This window comes from Stigmatopora nigra, chromosome 1 (assembly GCF_051989575.1).
Source record: "Stigmatopora nigra isolate UIUO_SnigA chromosome 1, RoL_Snig_1.1, whole genome shotgun sequence".
NCBI classification, from domain to species: domain Eukaryota; kingdom Metazoa; phylum Chordata; class Actinopteri; order Syngnathiformes; family Syngnathidae; genus Stigmatopora; species Stigmatopora nigra.
The window spans coordinates 23,235,333-23,256,614 of record NC_135508.1 but is presented as its reverse complement, the minus strand read 5'-3'; the positions used below and the strand labels follow the sequence as shown (position 1 = coordinate 23,256,614).

The following is a 21,282-nucleotide window of genomic DNA, read 5'->3' as shown; positions in this document are numbered from 1 at the left end:
CTGTAGCCCTTTCCAGCCTTGTGGTGGTGTACAATTTTGTCTGTAGTGTCTTTGGACAGCTCTTTTTTCTTGGCCGTGTTACAAGTTTGAGTCTTACAGATGGTATGGGGTGGAGTTTGCATGTTCTACTTGGGCCTGCGAGGATTTTGTACGGGAACTCCGTTTTCCACCCACATTCCAAAGACATGCATGGTAGGCTGATTGGACACTCTAAATTGCCCCTAGGTAGCACCTGAAAATGTCGGACCCTTCCATCATATCTAAGTGGGGGAATTTACAATGAAACAGGGTGTTCAAATACTTAAACTGACTGCATATACAATATTTAGCTTTGTATAAATGTTGTCGCACATTCTGTCTTTGAATAGAGATCAAATCTGCACATATGGTTCTTCGTCACCCAGCAAAAAAAAAGTTATTTTCTACTGCTGACGGTCATTGCATTGTTTAAAACGATGACAGATTAGGGTCAAGTAAAATTAGATAATAATTTGCCCACAATTAACAACGGTTTCAATTGTTATTCAATCAAACGGTATTATATTTCCTTATATATAAATGGGAGTGGCGAGTGGTTAGTGCATTGGCCCCAGAAATTTTGTTTTGAGATTGAGGGTTTGATCCCGGGTACGACCTTCTTGTGAGGAGTTTGCATGTTCTCTCTAGGCACGTGTGGTTTTTCCTCAGGGTACTCCAACTTCATATTACCATAAGTTGTCATGAATTGTTCAGCATTGGCTGAAAAAAATAACTATTTTGACAAAGGACTTTAATTTAAAGGTCAAGACTGTAATTTAAAGGTCAAGACTGTCAGACATTTCAAATCATGTACATCGAGCATGTATTAATAATAACTCCGTTACTTTCATAAATTAAATCTCAAAATGTGATCGTAGTTTCAGTTTGTGACCACAAGAGTGCAGACTTGTTAAGAAAAGAAAGTGATGGAAGCGTCAGCCAGCTACCTATTAAACATAGCTGTTAGGTCAACACTCAGTCGTCAATGTCACCACATTTTTTCTAACTTGATCAGAATACCATTTGTGAAACAAAACACGTTTCTTCACGGCAACTTGGCCTTTCTTTGAAATGCGGGAGAACATATTGACCAACTGTCACTCAGAAAAGTCCCGCCTCCTCTTGCTTTTCTTTATTCGGATTGGTTGTTTATAATCCCTCTTCTAACTACTGATTGGACGAAAGACCCTTTAATCAACAAAGCAACGCGGAACAAACTGGGGGCGAAAAGTTGTGGAATGAAGTCTAATCGGATCATGGTTCGTGCGGGTTGCCACAATTGTTTTGTTCGGTGCTCAACATTGTGCGTGTGACTGAAGTCGTGCGATAATAATAAGAGCCCAAAGAGGAACGCAAGGGAGAGAAAAGACCGGGATTCTTCCTTAACCCGAGGGGAGGGACAGGTATGTTTTTCCGTTTCCAAGGACCGTGTTGCTGATGTCACCGCGGAGGAGGACCACACAAGGACAGGTGCGCGGCGAAAAGTTGCCCATCCAGTCTGTTTGGATTCAGCTCTGAAACAAACAGCTGATACTCGGCGCAGTACGCAGAGAATGTTTTGATTGGAATTTAATCGACTTGGCTGCCAAATTTGGGAGTTTTTTTCAGGATACAAGCATCGACTAGGAAACGAGGAAGTCCCGGTGGACGTGTGTTTTTCGATTGGAGGGCAGGGAAGAGGGAGGCCCAGTCAAGTCTTGCGCGCGCTGTTGCAAAGAGGGGCGTGGGGTCGCCCCAGTACCAGAACCGACGTGTTTTTCCCGCATGCGACACGAACTGACGCATCCGTTTTTGGCTCTCATCCCATTGGGCTGAGCCCTGATGCGCGAGTGATCCAGGGGGAGAAGACTGACCTCCTTCCATGTGGAAAAGACCACTTCTCTTCGAAGTGGAATATGACACTTGACTTGGTGGACAATTGGCAATGATTTCCCAGTGCGTCACTGCGTCTTAGCACGAGCAGCCGCTCTCGCTTCAAGGACGATCGTGTTCGGACTGCCTTAAGAGCGTCCAACCATGTCCAAGACCCTTAAGAAGAAGAAGCACTGGTCCGCTAAAGTCCAAGAATGTGCCGTGTCGTGGGGGGGATCCGGGGAGCTGATCGCGGTGGCGGAGCTGCGAGGCGGCGCTGAGCACGGGGAGTTCCCCTACCTCGGTCACATAGTAGCCGAGGGGGTTGTCTGTCATGCCGGAAGATTGCCAGGCATCGGGGACGTTCTGCTGGAGGTCAACGGCACTCCGGTGAGCGGACTCACCCACCGGGACACTTTGGCTGTCATCCGCCACTTTCGAGAGCCCATCCGCCTGAAAACAGTCAAACCAGGTGGGTGACAACCGACACCAACACCACTACCATCCAAACACACACCTCCTACACATTCTTTTCATGCATTGAAGCTGATTACACTTGTGTGTGTGTGTGATTGTGAGTGTGTGTGTGTGTGTGTGTGTGTGTGTGTGTGTGTGTGTGTGTGTGCTTGGATTTCAAAGGTCACTTCCATGTTTTCAGTATTCTGTTTTAGTTGCAGCACGCGCCAGCCAAACTCAAGCGTGGTTGGCAGTGTGCGTGTGTGCTGAAGTAGCATCTGGATCCTCTGCAACATCAGCTCGCCGTCCTTTGTCTGAACTCATTTTGTAATCTTCTTAGCATCTGTACACGAACATTATTATTGAGATTATTCAAGGCAACCGAGAGCCCTACCCAATATGTCGCCATAAATGAAGTTTTTTTTGTTGCTGTTACTTTCAGCCTTTTTTTCATTCATTTTTCGAACCGCTTATCCTCACAAGGGTAGCAGTGGGGCAACTATGGGCATCAGGCAGGGGACACCCTGAATTGGTGGCCAGCCAATTTGTAGGGCACGAGGAGACGTACAATCATTAAAGCTTACATTGATACCTAGGGACAATTTAGAGTGTTCAATCAGCCTACCATGCATGCTTTTGGAAATTGGGAGGAAACCAGAGTACCCAGAGAAAAATCACTCAAGCCCAAGGGCGAACATGAAAATGCCACACAGTGAGGAGCACCTACCTGAGATCGAATCCTCGATCCCTGAACTGTGAAGCCAATACTTGAAACGCTTACCTTCCGATGCTGCGATTTTCATCCAATTAAAAAAATGATATAAAAATAGAAAATAAAATGTTTTAATAATAAACACAATCTCAAAACATGATACATAATGACACAGAGCATGTGCTCTTCCAAATCCCTCATACTATATCCAAGATCAGGCTTAAGAACTTTGGGGTAATAATAATTTGAATGCTCAATTCATCTTTTGCCCATGTTACAATATCCATGATTGAAATGACATTGCAATTTTTACACAGCATCACGCTATTTGAAATTAGGTTTCATGGTGGAAATTCAAAACTAAAATATCTGTAAAAACAAAAAATAATCACGAACGGTTTTTAGCCTTTCATGAGTTAGCTTGTCTTCAAAGTGTTATACTCATCAATATTGGTTGAAAAATATTTCAAAATAATACAAAAAAAAACTTTGACATCAGGCATTATCCAAACATTGTTTTTAGCTGCCTTAAATTCTTTGTGTTAGTTAATACAGAGATCTGCTGCATCAAATACGACTGCACTAACATTTCACAGCAATGATACACAGTAATATCTTGAGATACGAGCTTAATGAGACAGATCGAGAGAGAAAGGACAAGAGAGAGCCTTGATGGACGTGCTCCTAACATAACGTAAACTTTAAATTTAACCTAAATTAACTTAGATTACAATACGAACAAAACGTTTGAATCTTACGTTACAATAAATTTTAAGGTTAAAGTATTCGAGTGTGGCTTTTGTGGTGGAACTCTCCATGCCTCAGAGCTGAGTGTTCGTTTTTTTTTTTATATCGAACCTACCAGAACTCACTTTGAAGGGCTCAGCTGGTTTCAAAGGCACCCCTTTTTCTGTTGCTTGCTTTGCTTTCAAGTCCATGTAGATTCCTCATATTTTAGGGCACTCGTATGTCAAGCTATTACTGTATATTCATGGTGAATGAGTTTATCTAAATCAGGGGTTTCCACCATTGCCGTTTTGTATGGACCGCTGAGACATTTTTTTAATTAAATGAACAAAGACAAAACGTTCTTACTGAAATGAATAAGTGCCCTGGAGCAGCTATATATGTGTTATATGTGCCGGAGAGCCAGACAGCCCAGATAAGTCTGCTTCTGAGGTGTTTAACTGTTGTGCTGTTGTTCTCATAGTACATTGATAACTTGACTGAATTGTGGCGTCATCGCGAAAGGACTGTTGCAAGCGTGTCTTAATCTTTTTTGCGCTGGTTAAAAGTACCAACATCAAGCGGTGTTAAAAAACAAGGCTTGAAACACTGGGCACAAATTACTTGTCTGAATCATCAAGAAAGAGGAAAATAAGAAGAGGGAAGAGACAATATGAGTGTGTAACACAAGTAATAATGTGTTTCGTGACAACTGGTTTACGAGCGCTCACTGCGACTTGTATGTGCGGTCGATTTTGAGTAAATGCAAAAAGACTTTAGTATTGCCAGAAAGTTTTTGGCGGAGGGAATTTGCAGCCAGTTGCACTTTTCATGTGAAACACAATAAGGTGTTAAAACATGTGTAAGAGCATATATAATTCATTTTTAAACTTATTCTGTTTTCTTTGTGGTGGTGGATTAATGTACCTACTCTATTAAGTTGCAATTCTTTATTTTGGAAGTGAAATGTGAATGTTAGCACAAATGAAAATTGAAGTGGACCAATGTTAACCAAAGTCAAAGAATTCTGATAATAGTGAGTATCACTACAATTATATCCAGGTGTTTTCCATTGAGAGAAAAAACAATTTCTTTTTTTCAAATATATAATTATTTTAACCCTTTCCCATGTTTATACCCTGGGCCCCTTCTCCATCGAGCTACAGGGCCTCTAGCCAATTTAGTTAGTGAACCCTGTTCTATATACTTCCTATGTCATGTTCTGAACCACTTATCCTCACAAGGGTTGTAGGGGGGTGGCACTTATCCCAGATAACTACGGGCCCCATGCTGGGGACACCCTGAATAGTCTGCCAGCCAATTGCAGGGCACAAGGAGAAGGACAACCATTCACGCTCACATTCGTACCAGGAGGCATTTAACAGTGTTCAACCAGCCTACCCTGCATGTGTTTGGGCGGAAACTGGAGTATCGGCGAAAATTCACACAAGCAACATGTAAAGTTCACACAACGAGGGATTGGACCCTTGACCCAGAACTGTGAGGCCGAGGCATTAACAATTCAACTGCCGCACTGCCATTTATAATCATATATGTTTAAATTGCATAATTGCTAGTTTCAACCTATTCCTGCCTTATCAATTCAGTGCATAATCAGCGTCAGGCTCGGTTAATGTTTGACCAGCTAACTACAAACACAACTTTAAATCAACTGCGCATCTGTAATTACATAGTAACAAATGAAATGACAGGCTTTCAGGTTCTTGACATCCATCACTTAAAAAATACCAATTACCTTTCTTTCAATAACAAAAGTCACACTCGGTTGAAAACCACTTGAATATTGTCATTTGTTTTTACCCTAAAATGAAGGTTTCTTTAGATCTGAACATAAGATAAACCTTTATTAGTCACACAATGGAAAATTTGCATCTTATCGGCAACAATAGTTGACACCGGAAATGAAAAAAAAAAAAAAACCTCAGACAAGACACTCGTAGATGAAGCACAGATTAGAATCATAAATCACCAAGACATAAAATAACCATTTAATCCAATCAAATCTTTTCAAATATCCAAACCTCCAGGTGTATACCCTGACAGCTGCAGGCAGAAAGGAGCAGAGGAAACTGCAATTTACGCAGCACGTTTGTAAAAGTCTGCCGCTATGGGAGCTGTGCAGTGCTGTCACTGTCCTTGAGGGGTAGGATAAGGTTGTCCAGCATGTTTGACATCTTAGCCATCATCCTCATATGTCAGTTAATTCCAGAGAGTACCCCAAGATAGGGCTGTCTCTTTTACCTTTTTTTCAACCTCCATTTCCCCTAGCAATGACAGTTTGCCGCCTGCCCAGCAGATAATGCCATAGAAAAAGGCCTCTGTGGCCAGAGTCAGAAGTTATTCAGGAGTATCCACTCAACAATAGAAGCACTGAGTCTCCTTAGCAGGAAATGTCTGCTCTGAACTTTCCTGAAAAGTATATTTGTGTTGTTTTTCCAGTCTATATAGTTTGTTTTTTGTTAATTAGAAGCTCTGTGAATGTTCATTCCGGGATCTCTCGGAGTGAGAATGAGAATGGCAGATTTGTCACAAAGTAAAGAAGGATTCACGTGTTCATCAATCTTTCTAGTTTGAAACCTCAAAACCTACCGCTCATAGCCAAAAGAAAAAATATGGCAAATACAATCTTAAGTGATCTTTGTAGGGTATTTGGACTCTCTTCAAATACTGTGAGAAAATAACTAAAGCCAGTAGACTTCTGCATTAAGGGGTTTTAAGACGAGGTGGCTTGGGCATGTATAATTCAGTTGTATTTTGATGCCTCCCTTGTGGCCTTTGGGCATCTCAGGGCCTGAAGTGTGGACCTTTGTCTAGAACAGTGGTTCTTAACCTTGTTAGAGGTACCGAAACCCCACCAGTTTAGTGTAAAATAAAATATGATTTTTTTTTCAAATTCAAGATATAAATTTCTTGCAGCATGGATTGGCCAAGCAATGACATGATCATCTGCAGCCAGTGATGGTCAAGCGGGACATGTTATCATAAATGGAAATGATGAGTAGATGTGTCTTGACTTCCGTGGTAGGGCTCCACCGAACCCTTGTGACCGACTCTCCGAACCCCTAGGGTTCGATCAAACCCCGGTTAAGAACTACTGGTCTCTTGCTCTTGTCATTACATATAGTAGAAAATTGAAGGAGAAAAGTGTGAAAGATGGATAAACAAAAGAATGTAATGAAATAGAACTGTTTAGGAATTATTTAAGAAGTGTGGACTTTAAGTTATCTTGAATATCACATCATGGCTATGTAATTGTGATTTACAAGTTAAACATACAGTTCACAGTCACCCAATGACAGATTGACTGCCACGTGGCTCCCCTGCACCACATCACAATGAACAGACAAGATCTGGCAGGAAGACAGTTGTAGACAGACACATTGATGCAATTGCTTCATGCATTGATTATGAGGCAGTTTTATTTATATGGATTGTTATTGTTAAATCAATACTGTCTGCAAAAGGTACCAAGCTTTTTTTCACTAAAGCACCATCTGCTGCCACGCTTTTCCCAAACGCAAAATGGCCTTTGGTGCTGTGTCTCTCTGCTGACACGCTGCTGGAATGTGTAAATAGCTGATTCCTCTGCTCAATGTTGTGCAACTGAGTAGTGGCACCATGGCAAATCTAAATCTAAACCAACCTGTCAGGCCGACATTCCATCATGCCTCGGGGCGCCACTATGGACACATTCTGGGTGTATTCATGTCCATGTGTACCTGATGATAGTGGTTGTTCAACACATCCAAGAACAAAATTTATTTCAACGTGATATTCATTTTCATGCCCAACTGTCTCACAGAACAATTTCAACTTTCAATTTGGGGAAGGCGGATTTCAGCATGACCTTCATCACACTGGCAATCAATCACATTTTGGGGATTTTTAGGTTTTTAAAGTAGAGCCACTTTATTTCTGAAAAGTCTAAACAAAACACTTAAATACTGAGTTGTGATGTGAGAAGCATCTTAGTTCAAACACAGTCATTTAATGTGCAATATTTAATAAGGGAGAACGCTTAAGTCATTTTGTGTTCATACAATGTGTTCACAAGGGATGGTTGATCAGTGCTGTAACTCCACTTTGACATGTTCATATGGGCTTCTCTGTTCCCCCATGGGGGCCCACTGTGTGTTTATATCTCAGTTTCTTTTCTCATGATTAATTCAAGCTTCATCTATTATTTGTGGCTCCCCGGTGCTGAGACGAGGTGACTGTTGGGAGGATCAAATGATACCACACTCGTGAAAAAGGAAACCATGTAAGAAAGTATCACTTGCATCTGCTTTGGTTGTATATAGAAGAGGGCCCCAAAATGTGAAAATCATCTCCGGTTGTTTTTTCGCCCCCTGGTTTATCCCAATGTGCTATTCTTTAAAGTTGTATTGAATAGAAACTCAGACTTCATTGGAGTTATTTGTTAATTATATCGCATAATCTTTTTTTTTATTAGAACCATTTATAATGGCGTAATAACCCAGTTACTCATCCCCCTAAATAGTTATAGAAAATAGTAGAGCTGGGCAATAAAATGACAACGATAATTATCGTATTGTCAACAATAATAAAAATATTTCGACAAAAATTAAATTATTTAGAAGTGCAATTACACCACCCAACCACGACAGAGAACGCATGAATGTTAGTTCCAGACCAACGCTCAGGAGAAAAAGCAGATGATAAGGAACTGTTTTCAGCTTCGTTAGCTATAAAAGCTGATACGTTACATGGACACAAGGACAATATCATTGCCAAAATTAGAGATAATAAGATGGGGGACAGGATACAGCCGATCCACTAAACGATCCAGGTGCATTCCTGGTGTTGTTTTTAACAGCCTCATAAATATCTGTGCAAAAAGAGCAGCCTCATTGAAAAATTCCATCTTCATTTGAGGACATCCTGTATTATTTTTCTTACCGTATTTTCTGAACTATAAGGTGCACCTCAATGAACATGTTAATTTTTTCCCATATATTAGGGGCACCACATTGTAAGGCGCACCGCTCCGCATTACACTGGTCTACCGCACCACATTTTAAGGGGCCTACAGTAGAGGCTGAGGTTACGTTATGCATCCTCTAGAATGGTGCTGCGCTAAAAAGAATGTCAACAAAACAGTCAGATAGGTCATCCGAACTTTATTAATTTTAGATATGGCAACGTTTTCAGAACATTTACATAAAATGGGAAAACATCTTTATCAAGTAAGAAAAATATTACAGGCTGTTTTAATAAGGCTGCTCTTTGCACAGGTACGAGGCATTAAAAAAATAGAAAACTGATAAGGAAAATTCAATTGGATTTTTTCAATGGGTCAGGTATATCTCATAGTCGCTGATTTTTGTCCGTTATTGTTCTTTTGCGTTCATGCTCTGTGAGCCTCGTTTGCTAACATATTAAAACATGTTTCCTCGTCATCCTCTTCTACTCCTGAGCATTGGTCTGGAACTATCATTCATCTCGCGACTGGGCATCGTTCTCTGTGGTGGTCGGGTGGTGTAATTACATCTTAAAATTAACGAAATTTTATTGAACGTTTTTAATATCGTTGACAAAAATTACTTCACGACAATTATCGTTTTATCGCCCAGCCCTAGGATGAATGTTTATTTGCTGGTTATTGCTGCTTAATTAATAGACGTCCAATTAATTTAAACTTGCGGGGAGCCCTGCAGACGAATGGTTAGCGCGTCTGCCTCACTGTTCCGGTGGTTCGAGTCCAGGTCAGTCCACACATGCATGGTAGGCTGATTTGACACTCCAAATTGCATCTAGGAGTGTGAGTGTGAATGGTTGTCCGTTTCCATGTGCCTTGCGATCGTCTGGCCACGGATTCAGGGTGTTCGCTGCCTTCGGCCTGAAATCAGCTGGGATAGGCTCCAGCACCCCCGTGCCCCCTCTTTAAGGATAAACGTTTCAGAAAATGAATGAATGAATGGATAGACTTGCTTTGATTGCTCATCTTTCAGTGCCATCCACAACACTTTTTGTTCAATCTCTTTTGACTGGGTGGCCTGAAACGCAATCATTCTCTAGTTAAAATGGATTGGACCTCTCTAGTTTAGTCAAAGTCAGCCATTGAGTTAAACAAACCAAATTTAGTTAAATACATGTAATCGCGATTCAGCAGCTCTTCAGACAGTCACAATGATTAAAAAGTGTGTTGGTCGGTGCTACTCAAAATCCACCCCGCTGTTTTCTAAAACACTTTGGAAGTGTTCAAATTAAGTTGTGTGGCACTTTTCATTAAAAAAGAATCTCAAGCCAACTGTTCAGAAGCAGTTATGAGGCAGTAACGTACGATCGGTAAAAAAAATGAATGTCACCCAACCCCATCCCACCTCATTCCCATTCTTCTCAGCCTTTGAGTGGCAGTTTGGTGACAGTTTGGGTGCTTAAATGATGTAAAACAGAGATTTAAAGAAGTAAAGGAAAGTAAGATGGTTATCGATGTGAATGAAGGCCTGGAGAATGGACAGCTGATTGAAGAAAACTTAAACCCAATGCACTCCAAAGTTCACCAGCTTTTTCATTTGCTTCATTGAATTTCCAACTGAGATAATAATCAAAACACTGGTCCTTGGTTCTCCTGAGAGATGTATAATACTGGGTAAAGTGCAGAGAGGCGCATTGCAGACTGCAGAGCTGCGAAAAGCCCATGTTAGATGACAGAGAGCATTACTAATCCCAGAACTGGGGGCTATTATGCCATCATTAATCATGATAAAAGGACTAATGATCTGATGTGGTTGTCCAAAAGCATTGTACCAAAATCTAAGGTTGATTTTATGGGTTTTGGCCACAATCTGGATTGCAATGCTAACAAAATGTAGTGTGCACGCTGCAGTCCCAGTGGAAAACAATTGAAGCATTTTGCTTTTGGGAGCAGTGATAAAACTTAAAATTCCTTTATAAACCTTAGTTTGTCTACTGCATGGTGTTAATCCTCATCTTCATGCTGGGCTGCCCCAAAAATAATAATGCATCTTAATGAACAAATATTACGATATTTAAAAGAATAAGTACATTCAAGCACCCAGGTGTGTGAGTGGTTAGCTCGGCCTCAAAGTAGGTAGGCTGATTGGACACTCTAAATTGCCCCTTGTTATGGATGTGAGTGTGCCTGGTTGTCCATCTCCTTGTGCCCTGCAATCGGCTGCCCACCGATACAGCCCCAGGGTCAGCTGGGATAGGCCCCAGACCCTAATGAGGATAATGCAGTTCAGAAAATGAGATTAGAGATTAGATGTGTTCATGTGTTCGTTTGTTCTGTCTCTGTTGCCAAATGTTAGCTTCCTGACTCACAAATAGATTTTGCACGTTGATTAATTTTAATGGCTTCTTAAATAATTTTAGGATCATCTCTCATTTTCCTACAAATTTGGCATGCACATTTTTTTAGGGTCTAGTTGATAGTTTTGTGGGGACCGTGGAACAAATGAGAGCATTTCATATATAGTGGTGATCTAGTTATGAAATTTCCATAGTACGAAAGAAGTTCTGGAAAAAAATTATTTCGTTAATTGAGGTACTGCTGTATTGTTACCAATAATCTCCGTTGTGCTGGTGAATTAAGCAGGCCACCACTGTGCATATTACAAATGCAAAGTATATACTCCTCCAATGGTGAGATGTCATGCTTGCTGGAAATGAGGTCTTTGAGTGCCTTCATTGGAATTCATGAGTGTGCAGCCAATTTGGCTGGATTTGCTTCTGAGTCTTCCTAACAGCGTATTGATCATGTCCAATCTTTTCCTTTCCCAACATAATGTCTGTAATTCTTTCCATGTGGCCAGCAGCCTATGAGCTTGCTCTATAGTGAATGGAAATAATGAGGTTAGAGCAGACATGGGCAAACTACGGCCCGCGGGCCGTATACGGCCCGTTAGACAATTTAATCCGGCCCGCCGAGCTTGTCCAATAAATAAAATAATAATGCTTCATAAATCATTCATTACATCTTGTCCATGCAATACCGTGTTTCACCTATAAATGGCGCGCTGACATTTAGGCCTTTGTTGAGTCGCGCCTTTCTCTTTATTTATCCCTCTTTAATTTTCTCATTGTCATTTGAGCCCTTCTGTAAAAATGAGCGGACCAAAGAAAAGGAAAGTGGACAGTGAGTGTCGTGTATTTAATAAAGAGTGGACAACTAAATATTTCTTCACTGAAGTCCGATCAACCGCTGTATGTCTGATATGCCAAGAAACTATTGCTGTTTTCAAAGAGTACAATATCAGCCGTCACTTTGCCACGAAGCATGCAAACTACGCTAGCAAGCAGTCAACACAACAACGAGCGGCTACTGCTCAGAGATTGGTGGCTAATTTGCAGAGTCAGCAGAATTTTTTTCACCGGCAAACTGCAATTCAAGAGGCAAGCACAAAGACAAGCTTTTTGCTGGCCTTCAAACTGGCAAAGGCTAGCAAGCCTTTCTCCGAAGGCGAGTTTTTGAAAGAATGCATGATAGAGACAGCTGGTGTTTTGTGTCCGGAGAGCAAAGGCAAGTTCGAAAAAATCAGCTTATCACGCAGGACAATAACTCGCCGTGTGGAACTCATTGATGAAGATATAGTGAGCGAGTTAAACAAAAAAGCGGCAACCTTTGAGTTATTTTCATTAGCGCTTGATGAAAGTACGGACATTAAAGACACTGCTCAGCATCATGAACATCAACAAAGCCCGTCACAGATCAAAGTTAACTGACCAACACCTCCGATCTATCCTGAGACTTTCCACAACAAAACTAACACCAAACTTTGATGCACTGGCAAAAAAGGGAGACCAACAACACTGTTCCCACTGAAAGTTCGAGTTTTTCTACTATGATAAAATAATTGAAAGTTTGAAAGGGCGCATCTTTTAATTACGCACTGCAGCGGGACAGAAAGGATTGAGGTTAGTCGCCTATGTTGTTGGGTAGTAATGTTTTGAATGTTGAAAGTTATATTCATCAAGATTTCAATAAATTTTGATATTTGTTTTACTTGGTGCCTTCAATTGAATTGTATTAAAAACAGATGCAATCTCCAGGGTTGATAGATCACAGTTTTCTATTCTAATCTATTTCGCCTACTATTTCTCTTGTACATTTGGAAAATGCAGTCCTCAATGTTAGTGAAACGTGTTGAACATTTATTTGCATGTGCTTGCTGTACTATGAGGTTTGGATACTACAAGCAACGCTTTATTATATTTGGCCCAGCAGTCAATGTACTGCTGTGGCCCCTTGTTCAAATTTTATAACCCATAGTGGCCCGCAAGTCAAAAAGTTTGCCCATCCCTGGGTTAGAGGGAGCAACTAATGCATTGTCTTTCAACTCATTGGCTCTTCCTTTCATTTGGTGTTAATCAAGGAACCTTCTGCCCTCCATTGGTTTTTGTCACACTCTTGTGAGTGTGAGGCTTGTGTCATTTTATTTTCTAAGTAGACACACCGACAGTGACAGTATTCCCATGCTCTGGTGAGACACGGCCCCTTGCCAACTGTTAAGAGATTTGAGTAGATTGACAAAAGAGATCAAGTTTATTAGTTATCATATAACCCTGACGTCACTGTGATACAACCTTATAGTACTACTGTTCGTGTTGACAAGGTTTAAAACATCCCCTGTGTTGTGTTGCAAGGCTTTTAAAAATGACCCAATTGGCTGATTGACCCTGCATGTGGGAATGGGAATCATGTGTGGAATGCAGTTATTTTGAATTCATTGAACACAATGAGACTACAGAATTCCACCAGTGTATTGTTAGCAACAGGTGCAGCTTTTGGCAGCTATTTGTCATTAGGTTCCCAGGAAGCCAATTGTTCAGTGCTCAGGAGAAGCAGTAACTTCAAACATTCCAACAAATTGCACTGCTAATGTGTGTAATTTTCGGCAAGGCTGTGTTGTTTTGTCAAAATGGAGTCCATTATTAAATAGACAGCAAACACTAGCCATTGACATACTGTAATGGATGGATGGATAACTTTATTCATCCCGTATTCGGTTTACGTTTTAAGTAATAAGTAAGCCTAATTTCCCACTATGACAAGTTTTTACACACAAATAATGTAGTGTTCAAAAACAGATGATCAAGACACACATTCAAACCATTTAAATTGTCAATACAAATAACTTTTATAATGGTTTGCCTCTTCATAGTTGAGATCAATGGTGTTTTCAGAGGTAAGGATTCCAGCACAGGGCATATGACTCAAAATAAAACATTAGTCGAGACTCATATTTTCTCTGAAATGAGGGGGGGATATGAAATTCTCCCAGAGGAAGAACAAAGACAATAGACTACTAGTTGTGAAGTCCAATCTATTAAATTCAGTTAAATACCCCCTGGGGGTACTTACATAGGTGTAACAGCTACAGATTATAAAAATTCTCCAAATCAAAAAAATAACATAAAGAAAAAATAAAAAAGTTGAATAAATTGCTCTTTTAGAGAAATAATTCCAATGTTGTTATAGAATGAAACAATTTAAGATGTGTTTGGATAAACAGGTGGCTAGGTTGAATTCAATTTAATGCTTTTATTGTCATTATACAAGTATAATGAGTTTTAAAGGTTTTTATATATTTATATTTAAGGTAAACTAAAATAAAAGAATCATTTTGAAGTCTAGAGTATGATTAGTTATTCATGACCTATAAACTGATGCTCATTATTCATGTGAATTCATTGAATTTATCTTCTCAACACGTTTTGATCTTGCTGTTTAGTTTATATAGCAGAAAGTACTTTATTTACAAATATATTTTTCCATAGTTTTTCACATTTTTTAATGATAATTTTTTATAAATCCAGGCTGCAGAGAAAAAAACTCAAGAATGAACAACTCTACATCATTAAATTATACCTATCATTAACATAACCATGGTAGAAACGCTCATCTCTGTTTCAAGCCATCGGCTCTTGACAGGGCGTAGAAGAGCTGGACTGAATGCCCAGGCAGCCTCAAAGCTGATGCCAGGGGAGCCTTTAGAACCCGGTTGAATTGTGCAACTCACACCAATTTAACAGTATGGCATAGAAGTGCCAAGTGAACACAAAAATACACGCGAGCACGCCAAGTACGAGAGGGCTTAAAAAGTAGATAGATGCGAGCTGTGAAAAAAAAAATCTTATGAACTGCCACGTCGTCGCTCACAAGTATGTTTCTTTTTTGTGTTGTGGTGTATTATGATTATCACAACATGTCATTTTGATATAGCAGTAAATCTGCAGTAGTTACAATTGAGTTTTGTTCTGGGTTAAACAACTCAATGCATGGTCCAGAGATCATGGTAATTGTAATTTTGATTGCAATGTGCTGAACAGTTATCAAAATCGTTAAGGGTACCAAGGTTTCGTCAGTAAGACTTATTTAAGGCTGGCTAGTAATTGGATACCTTATAATTCTTTTTACAGGATGATGAATAAATTGGTTTACTTATCCAAGCTAAACATTTGCATGAATAAAACAAATGCACCTCACAGAGCAGTCTTAATGGTGGTATACTGGATATACTCCTCTACTTAAATGTTGACATTTTCATAACTAGGTTAATATTTTTTGTTTGTTTTTCCTCTTTCCTAAAACTATCAACTGTAATTGTAATGGCGATAATACAAAGGAATCATAAGATATCTCTGCCCCCTGACCTCTTGTATTAACAAGATTAGAAAGGAGACACTTTCAGTATGATAAACACAGGCACGCTACGGAATGTTGCTCCCACTTGAAAGTTACTGTGGCTTTTGAGTAATGCATTGAATGACTTATTAACCCCGGCTGTGAGTCACATATAAATGAATGTTTGTCCTTTGTAGCGACCGGCTGGCATTCTGATGCTGTGGCACTTCCAGTTTGCAGCTTGTAATGCTCCATCACATTATTGAAACCTGAACCACTCAAACACATGAACAAACAGCAATAACTTATTTTCAACTTTTTTTTACACTAGACAGTCTATGCCTTTCTTCTTGCGCTTTGACAATGGTTAAAACATCAGAATTGACTTTGAATAGACTTTTTTAAATGCACATGTTGTTTTGCTAATCTGGGTGTGAGTCAATTACAGTATGCTGACTTTGGCATTACTCTATGTGCAAGGGTAAAAAAAAAGAATATACTTGAAAGTGTTAGTGATTCAGCGCAAAAATGTTGCTATCAGGTTTTACTGTATTCTTATCCTTGATGTGAGAGGAGGATAGTCAAAAATTTGCAACTGATCCGAGTGCTGCCATATAACTGTTTTCAGGAGTGCAACCTAATTTAAACTAAAATAAAATATTTAGTTTTTGCCCAGGCTTTTTCATTCAACAAGTGTGTTTGTGTAGAGTGGAGGGGTTTGGGGTGTTCCAATTTCCCCTTCTTGCAGCATTTATTTCAATTGGAAAACGTTTTCTGTATGCAGTGAACTCATCAGACTTTGCTCGTCGTCCTTGTTCTATTTCTTCCTGCAATGTGTTTGTTAAATGCACTTTATTGTCCATTTTATCACGTTTTTGCACCCAGCACTGTTGCTACAGCATGAAAATTTATGACCGACTTACTCTCAAGCAAATGGCAGCACAAGCCTAACATCAGGAGTCGTGACACAAACGAAAAAGTCAGCATTGCAGTCTCTGCTTGACTCTTCATCAGCTTGTTTGAGTCAGTAGAGGTAGATTCTCACTTTTATGTTCACGCTTCATTCACTATGTATCTTGGTTTTCGGATTGTAAACTGCACTAGTGGAAAACAGCACAATAGAAAGAGGAAAGCACTGCATAAGTCTCCCATTAGTATGACGCTCACGCAGTATGTCTTCATGCCCCAATTCACTGTTCATATTGCAAAAAACATATGAGACCTGCAGTGTGTACGGAATGCGGATGCAAAGTGACACACATGCAGACTACGAGATGTGATATTTATATCAGTAAATATGGTCCCTTCGAGAGGTCTTTGCCGCCACGGTTATGTGGCAGTTTTGCAGATTTTATGACATCGGATCCAACATTTTCTTATCCAGATAGCTTCACATGTAGTATCAAGAAGGAAAAGGTATTCCCTGCACTTTTGTTCGAAGCTGTTGTTTTATTTTGTTGAACAGCGAAGACGTAATTCATTTGTTGATGATGTGTACATTGTATTCATTATACAACAGAGGGATTGGACAAATATATATGACTTATTTTCATCTACATATATAAGAGCCCACCTAAAATAATCTGGATCGGAATGTTCAGAATGCATTCAAAAAGCACCAACATTTGGCATTTAGATAAAGAAATTTTAATTGACTTGCAGTTTGAATTTAATTGAAACCATGTTTCTGGGAGTTTCAATATCCATGACCAAACATTATGTACATGGTACTCATAACAATAAAATGTAGAACAGCAAGCTAAATAGTTATCTGTTGGCATGCTAAATTGTCTAGATAATTACAGCCTTAACAACACAGCATGACAAGTTGTTTACCAAATCATTGACCACACTCCAAATAACTAACTACCCAAGCCATTGGTTTTCTGTCCTTTAACTGATGTCGAATGATTGGACTTCACTAACAAACATCCAAGTCATTTTCTCTGTAAAATCCACCAAAACATTTTTTTTTTTTAATCACGTTTTGGTTTTGGCGATAATACTACAGTTCTATAGTACCGAGTGACATAACGAACGGACGAGCTACTCGTGCATGTCCTGTTCCATTCAGTTTCATTACTGCCATCATTTTAGTTGTTGTTAATGCATCCATTCCAGGACTTTTCAGGGGGGCCATGTTAAGGTGCTTCAGCCTGCCATTTGAATTTGTATGGTCTTATCTCCTATTTTTGGAACTTATGACCAACATTCAATTTAGTATTCTATTATACCAATGAAAACCTGCCTGTTTCAACTGTTTCAATGGAGGGATGCACCCTCTTGAATGGAATGGAATTGAATTGAATTGAAATGGCAACGTTTTATAAGTGATTTTTTTGGGTTACAATTTCAATATTTGTGCAGCTGTTTGGATTGGATTGGATAACTTTATTCATCCCGTATTCGGGAAATTTCTTTGTTGCAGTAGGAAGAGGGTGAGGATGCAGAAATAGGAAAGGCATTTTACACAAATAGGTAGTTAATAGTAAGTCAATGAATAAATACATGAATAAATATATAAACAAGTAACCGTGTCGCTGAAATATATATATGTTTGAGGCTTGTTTAATATTGAATGCGCCGACAGGATTACATATCACTTAATTGGTGTGTAAAAAAAATTAAGTGGGTCTTTAATGGGCACTTCTGAACAACTATTTAGGGGGTAAGCCTCTGTGAACCCAAAATATGCTAACATCAAGATTAGATTGGGCATACTTTTGATTCCCCACAGCAATGCCACATGTGAGCGTGTTTTCAGTGCTGTGAGGAAGATCAGGTCAGACAACAGAATGTCAATGGGACCAAGCACACTTGAGGCAATGTGCTTGGTGAAGATGGACATGCAACCAGGCAGGAACAGCTTGCTATGAACAGAAATATTCAAGAGAGGAGTCAAAAGAGGCCAAGCGTGCAACTGAGAAATTTAGTAGAACTAAGAAAATTGATTAAATTTGCATGTGGTATAAAATTTGTAAGTCTTTCATTATTCATTTTTTTTAATTGAAAATGTTGATTGCCACAAATATTTTGACATGATTGCATTCACACAAATTTGGGGTAATAAAGTTCTCAATAATCATGTTGTTTGCAGCTCTTTTTTAAAATAAGTGATAAAATGATCCATAAAACAACTTAAAAATCTGATTTTGTGCTATTAAACGCCACTAGGAAAAATCTCCCAAAATCTGAAAATTCTCTTAACCCGTCATGAAATACGATTTTCGATGTTTGGCAGCTCTGCATACTGCATGTTTTTGCGCCTATAAAAAAAGTACACAAGCACAATTATCATGAAGTGTATCAAATATTACAGTGATAAGAATTTGAAAAGACTAATGTATTATCTAATTATAATCTATATATTAACACCAATACTGTAATCACAGCAAAAATCTCTGTGCTTGCTATAAATCCACAAAAACACCTTAATGGGAGTTTTAGTGTGGGATGTTTGAAATTGGTTTACTGAACCTGCAAAGTGTTGAAGGATCACCGTACTGATACACGCTATTCTTGTAAAGCCTGTCACTCTTGTTTGTTGGTTTCGGGGGAGTTTCTTGTTAGGATTGTATTTCCACAATCAGAGATGTTGGCTCACCTCCAGTTGTCTAAACGGTGTGTATCTTTTTGCCCCCCTGCTGCTTTTTTCACACCATAATGGATGACAATACGGCGCTGTGGTGCCCAGCTACTGGAGCTATCGATTTACACCCGCTCAATGGATATTTGTGCCATTTAACCTTTCAAGAGCCTGGTGTGTGGAGGATTTAAAAAAATGCACAGGGAAAAAACATGTGAAACTGCAGGTATATGCAGACTGAGTATTCTCAGCAAAAGCAGTTGAGGGTTTTGGGGCGATACTTTGAACAAAAAGATGAGACACTCTGAGGGTGTGTGCAAGCCTGTGCACACTTGTGTTGAAGAATAGAGAAGGAAGACGCTGCAGTGAGACCAATTAGCCGATTCCTTGATCCCTTGCCCTACAGGAGATCTCTTTGCAAGTGAGCCCTGGCGATGCAGTACTGCGGCATCGTGCACACTAGCTGGCTGAAGTAGCAAAATCAATGTGTCGAATAAAACTATGCTCTTACTTACTTATTTTTTATTTATATTTACTATTTGTCAGCTTTCAGGCCTATTTTTAAACTCACTTTGATCACTTGAATGTCAGTCATTATGCCATAGTTTATTTCATTCCAATAATAACCATTTGCCCAATTTCTGGGCTTGTTACTATATCTATAGAGCAAGTGGGTCTCGACTTAAATGTCAAACATATCAGAAGCTGCCAACTACATCATCTGACATCATACTCTTGATTTTTCCCACATTTTTAAAAGCACCGTAGTCTTACTTCATACAAACCTTTGACTAACATTTGATAATGTCATTTTTATTTTGTATCGTGGATCCAAAGTTGCCTAAATAAAAAGGAATTATATTAGAACAATTGACATTTTACTGGATTCTCTTAGTTCACAGAGAGCAGATAGTTTCTCTGCATGAAATATTTACAATTCCTAGTTGGCATTTTTCTGTGTATGTATAATCTCACACTAATTTTCTGTGTTTAGTCAGTGCTTGTTATTATCAGATTATTGGTCGCTTTTCATTCATCTAAATCATTTAATTCTCTGGGCATTCAGCCTGCGCAGATGATTGATATAATGTCTTCTTAGACAACCAGAACACTCCAGTTGTGATCGATTCAATACATTGAGTGGGTTCATAAAATGAGAAAAAAATCCAAATGTCAAAGACCTTGTTTCTACTCGCAGTTTTTGCAATAGCACTAGAGGAGCATTTTTGAAAAGTTGCATATTAATGTGAGGTCAGAATGCTCTGCAGTGAGGATGCTAATGCAGTCCTTCGGTGATATGAGGAGGGCGAGATTGGAGTTGGAAGAGTAAAAGATGGTTTCCCATAGAAATGAACTAAAAATAAATTTATTTGTTACAACCCTCTGAAAAAACACCCAAAACAGGATACTGGATTGGAAGATAATATGATTTATTGGATTGGAAAATAATTTAACTCGCCATCGATGAACAAAGTGACAAATAACTAGTAGTTTAATAGTACTAAAATTAGGTGGATTTTGCAGAGAGAGAGAGAGGGACAGAGGGACGCTCGTAACATAAAAAAATGGAACTTGGATTACGATGCAGAGACTCAAAAATAAATTTAATCTAACCTTACACTAAACTTAATTTGAATTTTGTCTTAATTTTTTTTACCTTTCTTCTCCTGGGTTAGCTCTATTTGCCACCAATAAATTTGGGTTGAGACTGCACAATACGAATTTCTGATTTTAAAGTACAACTACAATACATGTCTACCAATCATACATTTGAATGGCGGGCCTAATTAAATTCAAATTGAAATATTGTTCTGTGCACGTACCAGGGGGCCGGGCACATGCTTGGCTTTGGGACAGAGCTGGTGCCTATGGGTTGCCAAGATATCACGCTGCATTATAGCGCTTTTCATTTAGTCTTTTCTTTGAACAGACACACAATCATGTCGATTCAATTACACTATGTTTGAAATGCACATATTTGTTGACACCAACATTTTTTTTTACCGAACAACAATGGGTACACTTGCATAATTGTCATTCATACGGTTCTGTCTTTGTTTTTATCACATTCGGAATAATGAGTTTAAACGCGTTAACATGAGGTTTTACTCCTTCGGTTTAAATGTAATCAATCTAAATATTCCGAACTAACTATGATCCCTTACCAAGATTTACATGTGCAGTTATGGTGTCATGACAAATTTGCATATTTTCTGTCTACAAGGACAGATATTTGTAAACTTAGACAATAGCCTATCATCATAACTCTCTGCTGCTAAAATCCTTGCTCGGGTTTATGCC

General features: G+C 39.2%; 1 protein-coding gene across 6 annotated transcripts in view; it reads left to right on the top strand.

The window, feature by feature from the left end:
* The first annotated feature begins 1,219 nt into the window (after nt 1–1,219).
* The window catches only part of magi3a (membrane associated guanylate kinase, WW and PDZ domain containing 3a), a 95,214-nt gene continuing 75,151 nt past the window's right edge, over nt 1,220–21,282 (top strand). For all 6 annotated transcript variants that reach the window (XM_077733008.1, XM_077733001.1, XM_077733021.1 and 3 more), the window contains exon 1: nt 1,220–2,341. In XM_077733008.1, coding sequence (XP_077589134.1) covers nt 2,035–2,341 — 307 coding nt within the window. In that variant the 5' untranslated portion in view covers nt 1,220–2,034. The remainder of the gene's footprint in view (nt 2,342–21,282) is intronic.